Consider the following 9,400-nt stretch of genomic DNA (forward strand, 5'->3'; position numbering starts at 1 on the left):
TTAGGAGGATGGGAAAAGGGAAGGTGCCTGGGATGGATGGGCTGCCGGCTGAGTTTTACCTCAAGTTTTGGGGTATACTTGGACCAGTGGTTCTCGAAGTCTTGAAGGCCATCCTTGAGACGGGGGTCCCGGGGGGATCAATGGCTGTTGGTGTGCTGTCACTTCTTTATAAGAAGGGGGAAGCAACTGACCTTGGCAACTGGCGGCCATTGACCATGCTGTGCGTAGATTACAAGATTCTTGCAAAGGTTTTAGCAGACCGGTTGCGCACAGCCCTTCCCTACGTCGTCCACGAGGATCAGACGTGCGGGGTAGAGGGCCGCTCTATAAGATGGAACCTACAGTTGATCAGGGATTCCATCGCTTGGGTTGAAGATAGAGGGCTGCCTTTAATGGTAGCAGCGCTAGATCAGGCGAAAGCTTTTGATCGCGTGAATAGATCTTTTCTATTCAGGGTGTTAGGTAGATTAGGATTTGGGGAGAAGTTTATAGGATGGATCCGTACTTTATATGTCGGAGCGGGGTGTCGAGTTAGTGTAAATAGTCACTTAGGTGACGTTTTTGACCTCTCGTCTGGGGTCAGGCAGGGATGCCCACTCTCGGCTCTCCTCTTCGTTCTGTACATGGAGCCTCTGGGGGCTGCCATTAGGGCAGACACAGGGGTGGAAGGCTTGTTGATCCCTGGAAGTGGTGGGCTGCGTGTTAAGATGACGCAGTACACCGACGACACTTCCTTGCTGTTGTGCAAGGACTCGTGCCTGACAAGGTCCCTTGCCATCTTTGGGGATTTCACCCGAGCGTCGGGAGCAGTTCTGAACCATGCAAAGTCTTCCGTCAAGTTTTTCGGAAGATGGCGCGGTAGAACGGATGTGCCTGGGGGGTTATCTCTCTGTGAAGGGGCCCTGACGATTCTCGGGGTTCATTTTGAGACCTCCGGCTCAGCGACGCTAAACTGGAACATGCGTATCGCAGTGGTACAGAGGAAGCTAGCAATGTGGAAGGCTAGGTATTTGTCTATTATGGGCAAAGTCCTGGTCCTAAAGGTGGATGTGTTGCCGTCTCTTTTGTATTTGGCATATATCTACCCATTGCCGGCTTGTCTGAGGAGGCCTCTAGTGAGGCTTGTGTTTCAGTTTATGTGGAGTGGCAGGTGCGAGTGGGTCGCCAGGGCACGCATGATCTGTCCCATCGGGGAGGGAGGTAGGGGGGTACCACATTTCCCCCTCAAGCTGGACGCCATTTTTGTTTCTTTCTTGTTGACGGAGCTTGCTCGTCCGGTTATACACCCGTCCGGTTACCTCCTGCGGGTGTTCTTCTCGTATAAGGCGAGAAGCGTAATGGTGTGGTCTAACGCGGGTCCTCGGGCGGAACAGCTGCCGTGGCACTTTGGCCATGCGGCCAAGTGGCTGCGTGCGCACCCCGAGGTTGAAGTTGCCCGAGTAGGTTTAGACCACAGGCACCTGTACGAGGAGGTCAGGCAGGCAGGGAGTCCTGCGCCTGTAGCGGGCATCTCGTCAGTGGTCTGGGAGGGAGTGCAGGCGCGGGGCCTGGACAACAGGCTCAAGGACCTGAATTGGTTGGGCCTCCATAAGCGCTTGCCGGTACGTGCCATCTTGTACCGGTATAGTTTGGTGCAGTCCCCCACCTGTCCAAGATCCTCTTGTGGCAGGGAGGAGACTGTGCGCCATGCCTTCTGGGACTGTGCCTTTGCCGGAATAGTCTGGGCTAGGGCATGGGTGATGCTAGGTGTGGTTAGGAGTGATTTTGTTTTGACATGGGCTAGGCTAGAGAGGCGTAGGGAGAGCAAAGGGAACGGATAGGGACAGGTTTCTGCTCTGGCTTCTCATGAGTCTCTTTAAAAAGGGACTGTGGGAAGCCAGGCAGAATTTAGTCAAGACAGGGAGAGATTGGGGGGTGGAAGGGATAGTGAGAAGGGTGGAAGGTGATTTGAGGGGGAAGATGAAGAGGGAGGAGAGGAAGTGGGGGAAGCATGCGGCACGGGAGAGGTGGAAAGGGGGTTTAGGGCTGGGAGTGTTAGAGTGAGTTTGGTAAGGGGATAGATTAGGGAAGGGGAGATAGGGAAAGGGTTAGGTATTGGTTAGGTATGATGGGGAGGGACGATGCTCCCCTGAGGTTTGTTTTTGTTTGATGGTTTTGTAAATAGAATTAATTAAGAATGAATGAGAATTATGATTTTGTAATAGTATGAATGGTTTTGATTGTAATAAATTATTTTAACCACCTTTTTGGTTTACTTCCTGTCTTTAAGTTTGGTGTGGGTTTTTCTTTTGTTTCCCTCTTCTTGGGCAGATTTAGTGGGTCTCATGGTGGGTGTCTTTTATGTCCCAATTGTTGTTACTAGTCAACTTCCAGTGACACCCACATAGTGTCTTTCAGAGCCCCTCCTAAAAAACAAGTTAATATTTTGGGTTGGATATTCCATCCAATTAATATTATAATCAATGGAATTTCCTTAATGTTCTTTAGTATTTCAGTTGTTAATCTTCTGTCTGTTGTACTAAATATTTTAGTTTATTTTCATTTTTTTTTCTTCCTGTGAATCCATTGTGTTGCATCCATGTCTGAAATGTGCTGTATAAATAAAGCTTGATTTGATTTCAACAAATGAACCCAAAGACTGACCAATCAGTCCCTCTTAGTATGAAAAACAGTATCAATCCCACTTTTCCAGCCTGCTGAAGGCGTGGTGGAGAGGTAAACACCACCCCCGACTCTACCAGGGGCTTGAGGTGGTCTCCCACAGCTCTGCTTATGTCATGTTCTGTGAACTTGCTGTTCCATTTCTTGACTGCCCCTGTAACAGAAATAAATACATTTAGTCATATTATATAAAACATTAAAAGTAATGGATATGGAGCATCTATGGCCTCAGTTACACCTGGCACCTAAATGTGACTTCCGTCATCTGATCACTCCAAACTGCGTTAGGTTCAGATCTACCAGGATGGGCCTTTGACAGTCTGGATGCAGTCAGGCCACTGAATATAAATATGCAACGTTAAGAGGTAGGGTGAATGAGTGGGGAAAAGTACTATCTACACAAATGACCATAATAGCAAAGAACAAATGTGTGTGCCTGGGGGGAAATTAACTTTCATACAGCCAAAAGGGGTGGGAAATTACACCAATATCAGTGGTCAATTTGTACTAATGTAAATAAACATGGATGATGGAACATATTCCCTTTTGCTGATGTGATGAACCACTAAGGGGACATAAATATTTACCATCTAAACCATGTGTGACTTCTCACCTCTCTGGCTGTAGAAGTGTTCTTCCTAACCAGTCCCTCAACAGCTCTCTGACTGAGCTCCACCCTCACTGGGTCTTCAGAGGAGAGGAAGGCTGAGGAGGGTTGAAAGGATGAATGGATCAGTCACTCAATAAAGTGTAGAGCTGCTGTCTGATAAAATCACAATTTTAGTAGTTCATTAAAATAAACAAGGCTTTATGACTGCTGAATACCAACTATCATTCACTTAGATTGTGTAATTTCAGGTAGCGAAACATCCTTGGGACGTCCCTAGCCCATTGAAGTTTACATTTAAAATGGTTAAGTTATGGATTAAGGTTAGGGTTTAGGGTAGGGATGTCCCAAGAATCCCAGATAGCATTGACCATTGTGCATTTGTAACCGATGTGAAATGGCTAGCTAGTTAACGTGCGCTAATAGCGATGGTAACGATGTTTCGTGGGAGGCAGTTGTTTATGTCCCTGGTTAGAGCCCAGGTAGGGGCGAGGAGAGGGACGGAAGCTATACTGTTACACATTCTTCAGTTTCTTTTACGTAGCAGGTGTAAAAGAAACACAGACAAGACAAGTAGGCGCTCAGGTCATTATGGTCATTGTAGTTTAAAAAAAAATTGCATCTGATTATGCGTAACTGTATGTGGGGTTGTTAGAGAAGAATGTGATTGTCAGCCCTAACAATCCATTCTAGCACCTCATCAGGCTCTGAAAAAGTCTTCATTAATGACGTGTTCCTTCTATTCCAAGGGACAGCAGAGGAACTTCATCGATTCCACTCCTTCATCAATACAGTACAAGCAGTGAACATCTGAAATTCACCCTCACCTTTGATGTGCATGAAACAAGTTACCCGATGGTTGGACGATACTTTTCTCATCAATCATCTTAAAAACTGGAAATCAACCAATCCTTACCTATGATGTTAACTACATCAGAAATAACTTAAAATGTATAACTTTAAATTAAACCAATCGTTTGCACTCATGACTTGAGTGATTAAAGTAAACCAACGTTTTGGAAATACATTATGCCATCTAACCAATCAAAAAATGTTAGCTATATGCAGTTATCTTAGCCAGCCAGCAAACGTTAGCTATTTAGCCAACTAGCTATTAGCCTAAACAGCATAACCAACCAGCGCGGTTGTGGTCAGCAGAGACCAACTACCGGAGACCAATTAGATCCCAACTAACAGTAAGCCAAGGTGGAAAAGGTTACAAAACTCCCGTAGTCTAATTCACAGAAAACATGCTGAAAAGTAGTGATGGGGAAACAAAGCTTCCTGAAGCATTGGCTCTTTCCAGATAATTGTTTTTTTTTTAAAATAGTTTCATTACTCAAGGCTTTGAGCGACACAGAATTTAGAACAGCCACATTTTGAAAGATGACGTCCCACACCGTAGCAGAGTAGCCTTCATGTCTTCTACGAAACCACTGGCCTTGATCGAGAGCATCAAGTCTATGCTGCATTGTGGGTAAACGGTGACTGGCTGACTGATTTATAAATAATAATGAGTAGTTATTTATGATGCAAGGTGATTTGTAAATTAGTGAGTCAGCAGCCACCTGCACTGTCGGCTGCAAAGTCGAACGAGCCCAATACCAAACCAATCAGGTGTTCGACGAAATGATTCTTCAGACGTCATTGATCACGTGCTGCTGATAAAGGGACACTGCTTTGAATTATACCGCTTAGCGACTTCAGTACATGCCTCATAGCTTCAGTCTCAAACTTAACCCCGTTCCTGCTGAAGAAGAGGAGGTCTGCTGGATGGAGAAGGAAGCTCTCGTGAAAGAGGAGGAGGCTGTTACAATATAAAAACAAGTAGAGGTTGAGGCTGTTACCGTGAAAGAATAAGAGAAAGACGTCTCAGTTAAAGAAGACTCGTTCAGAATGAAAGAGGGCGACGACGTTTCAGTGAAAGAAGTGGAGGGGGAGGTGACTGTGTCATCGAACAATGAAGAAGAGGAGGAAACTGGATATCTGGGCCCGGTTTCACAAACGCATCTTAAGGCGTCCGATGGATCTAACGATGAACAGGCCCTGATTAACACTAGTAAGTGCTGTCTTAAACAGAAGCACAAACTCTGCGGTTGTTGAACTGATGTGTGGTGTTAAAGGGGAAATTTGCAATTGCTACATCCATATTTTGACTTTCAATTATTTATTTATAGGCATTGATTCTTGAAGAATATAACTCATGCCTCATGAGCTTAGTTAAACTGTTTACCACATCAGAACCCCAAATAAGCTTTTTTTTAACTCCAATGTTTAGAAACAATGTAAACCAACACTGTATAGCCTCCACATGGTTAAAACTATACTGTTGATATCATGGATGGTCAGTCCTTGCATCCATAGGTCTGTCTATGAATTTGAGAGTAGTTACATTTCTCCAGCCCCATCCATCTTATTACCAAAATAGTGGTGTAATTACAGCTTTGTTATTGGTTGAACTGCAGATTGGTTGATTGAATGTTTGGCTTTTTTAAAGGGGCCACCTAGTTTTTAAACAATCAAAATGGCTGCCCAGAGACCTAAGCTGTGTTAGAATACTCATACTAACTGCACTATTTGTGATGTTAATTGAGTATATAGTTTGCTTATTATAGTATGATGTTAGTATGCCAAGTTCCCGGATGTCGTACTAAATTCGCCAAAATATGAAATATACACGCAGTACTTTACGGCCCATAATGCAATTCTTCAGGAAATGGGCGTGACTTCACATCGATTTCAGATTTTTAGAAAATGGAGGAAAATATTCAGCCAAAGTCCAACGAGAGCGGATACAAATGAACTGCTTTAAAAACCTGTTGGTACTAGGGGGCAGTATTTTCATTTTTGGAAAAATAACGTTCCCAAATTAAACGGGATATTTTGTCAGGACAAGATGCTACAATATGTATATAATTTACAGCTTAGGATAGAACACACTCTAAAGTTTCCAAAACTGTAAAAAATATTGTCTGTGAGTATAACATAACTGATGTTACAGGCGAAAGCCTGAGAAAAATCCAATCAAGAAGTGACTCATCTTTTGAAAGCCCTGCGTTCCGATGCGTCCCTATTGAGCTATGAATGCCCTATCAACCAGATTACGCTTTCTACGTATTCCTCAAGGTGTTTACAGCATTGTGACGTAGTTTTACGCATTTATGTTGAAAAATACCCGTAGGCGGCTTCATTGCGGAAGTGGTCACCTGATGCTCCCTGAGAAATTCTTGCATAAAATACAGAGGTAGCAATTATTCCAATCGCTTCTACTGAGAAACCAATTGTCCCGGTTGATATATTATCGAATAGATATTTGAAAAACACATTGAGGCTTGATTATTAACAACGTTTGCCATGTTTCTGTCGATATTATGAAGCTAATTTGGCGTTGTCGTGACCGCAATTTCCGGTCTATTTCTCAGCCAAACGTGAAGAACAAACAGAGCTATTTCGCCTACAAAAATAATATTTTGGGAAAAAATTAACTTTGGCTATCTATCTGGGAGTCTCGTGAGTGAAAACATCCGAAGTTCATCAAAGTTAAACGATTTGATTGCTTTTCTGATGTTTGTGACAAGGTTGCCTGCTGCTAGCAAGGCATAATGCTATGCTAGGCTATCGATAAACTTACACAAATGCTTGTCTAGTTTTGGCTGTAAAGCATATTTTGAAAATCTGAGATGACAGGGTTAACAAAAGGCTAAGCTGTGTTCCAATATATTTCACTTGTGATTTTCATGAATAGGAATATTTTCTTGGAAGATTTATGTCCGTTGTGTTATGCTAATTAGTGTCAGATGATGACAACTGTCCCGTTCACGGGATGGGGTGTCACTAGAGGTTAAATAATTATGACAAATGTTGAGCAATGTAATAAGTAATGACTTTTCAAATAAGTTACGTTACACGTAATGTTAGCTACACTACCCTTACAAAACGCATAGCATATCTTTACAGCAGTATGTATCGGTATGTTAACTAGCTACCTAACGTTAGTTGGCTACTTATACTTCAAACATGCCAGTATAGTAACTATAAGTAAAATGGTAAGAGTGAGTGTTTCTCTGACTTGTGTCTAGCAAGCTATCCAACGTTAGCCAGTTAGCTTGGGTGCTTTACTGTCATTGCGAGGTCAGAACGCTTGGATCGACCCTACTCCTCAGCCATATAGTATTAGTTTACAAACAGTGGCGTTATACGAGCTTATGTTTTGGTTTCTGGTGGGGTAATACGGCTGAAACATTTGAGGTATTTATAAGTTATATTCTACAAGAATCAGTGGAATCAATGGTTATATAGTAAACGGGTCTTTCTATAATTGCCAGTGCAGATTTCCTATTGGGGTCAAATTGTTAGAGCTGTTGATAAGTCATTGTATAATATTCTGGCAATTATTTTCATGCCATTACATTAAAAGCGAAAGATTGTCTTTTCTTAGCAAGGTGTTGCTCAAATAATGTTAGCTGCTAATCGCTAGTTATCAGGCTAGCTAGCTTGCTAAATGTATTAAGAGTCAGTGTAAACGTAGCTAGTTAATACTGCCTGGTAGACCTACTGAAAGGTGCCTATATTGGAGACCAAAAGTTGTCTGGCACACTGCTTAGGATTTCAACAACTTTAAAAATGTATTTTTTGCGTACAATCATCGATGTTACCACTAATGGGAAAACAAGACAAAATATGACTGTTCACTTGACTGTCTTAAGACGAATGTCAAATAATTAACATTCATTACAGATGTCATTGTTTGAACAACATAATGGCTACGCTGTTGGCATCACCTTTTTACAGTGTATTGTTGCTGTTGTGGGCCTTAAACCACCTGTCTGACTTTTTGTTCACACAGGAGAGAGACCTGACTATCGTGGATCCTCTGGGGGGCCTCAACAACCTCATGATGCTGACCGGGCAGAGAAGAGACTCTCCAAATCAAAACACCTCAAGAAACACCAGCAGAGACCCACAGGGAAGAAATCTCATTGCTGCTCTGACTGTGGGAAAGGTTGCAAATCTTCATCAGAACTTAAAATACACCAGAGAACACACACAGGAGAGAAACCTTATAGCTGTGATCAATGTGGGAGGAGTTTTGTTCAAGCTAGCCATCTGACTAAACACCAGAGAACACACACAGGAGAGAAACCTTATAGCTGTGATCAATGTGGGAGGAGTTTTACTACATCTAGCGGTCTGACAGTACACCAGAGAACACACACAGGAGAAAAACCTTATAGCTGTGGTCAATGTGGGAGGAGTTTTAATACATCTAGCGGTCTGACATTACACCAGAGAAAACACACAGGAGAGAAACCTTACATGTGTGATCAATGTGGGAGGAGTTTTGTTAAAGCTAGCCATCTGACTCAACACCAGAGAACACACACAGGAGAGAAATCTTATATGTGTGATCAATGTGGGAGGAGTTTTGTTCAAGCTAGCCATCTGACTCAACACCAGAGAACACACACAGGAGAAAAACCTTATAGCTGTGGTCAATGTGGTTGGAGTTTTACTACATCTAGTGATCTGACATTACACCAGAGAAAACACACAGGAGAGAAACCTTATATGTGTGATCAATGTGGGAGGAGTTTTGTTAAAGCTAGCCATCTGACTCAACACCAGAGAAGACACACAGGAGAGAAGCCTTATAGCTGTGATCAATGTGAGAAGAGTTTTCCTACATCTAGCCAGCTAACTTCACACCAGAGAACACACACAGGAGAGAAACCTTTTAGCTGTGATCAATGTGACAAGAGATACTCTGATAAAAGATCTCTGATCAAACATCAGAAAATACATACATGAAGAAGTTGTTTCATGATATCACTGAAATAATGTCACAATGTAGAATGTTTTAGCATTGTAGTAGGAGTGTTTTAATGATGTCACAATGTGGAGTATTTTAATGATGTCACAATGTAGGATGTTTTAACATTGTAGTAGGAGTGTTTTAATGATGTTCTACCTTATCGTTTACCCTGTTCAATTGATTGCAGCATGATATGGATATTAACCTCAGGGGGAAATCCAGGCTCTGAATTGAAAGAGTATTATTAAATAAAAAGTGACTAACAAAAAAAACAGCTGTGTTACACTTACTGTGTTGGTGACCCACTTCAATCAACATGC

General features: G+C 42.6%; 1 protein-coding gene across 1 annotated transcript; it reads left to right on the top strand.

Annotated features, from left to right (window-relative positions):
• Positions 1 to 4,778: 4,778 nt before the first annotated feature.
• Positions 4,779 to 9,076, top strand: LOC116358863 (zinc finger protein 239-like). Its single transcript, XM_031811121.1, has 2 exons — positions 4,779 to 5,327; positions 8,115 to 9,076. The coding sequence occupies exons 1-2, from the start codon at positions 5,165 to 5,167 to the stop codon at positions 9,074 to 9,076; spliced, it is 1,125 nt and encodes a 374-aa protein (XP_031666981.1). The 5' UTR covers positions 4,779 to 5,164.
• The last annotated feature ends 324 nt before the right edge of the window (positions 9,077 to 9,400 follow it).

Source organism: Oncorhynchus kisutch, unplaced genomic scaffold, assembly GCF_002021735.2.
Source record: "Oncorhynchus kisutch isolate 150728-3 unplaced genomic scaffold, Okis_V2 Okis01b-Okis20b_hom, whole genome shotgun sequence".
Lineage (NCBI taxonomy): Eukaryota > Metazoa > Chordata > Actinopteri > Salmoniformes > Salmonidae > Oncorhynchus > Oncorhynchus kisutch.

Excerpts from the sequence above, each read along its gene's own strand:
- LOC116358863 (XM_031811121.1), top strand. The coding sequence starts at position 5,165 with ATGAAAGAGGGCGACGACGTTTCAGTGAAAGAAGTGGAGGGGGAGGTG. Across the intron at positions 5,328-8,114 it reads ACAGGCCCTGATTAACACTA|GAGAGAGACCTGACTATCGT; the intron begins GTAAGTGCTGTC and ends TTGTTCACACAG.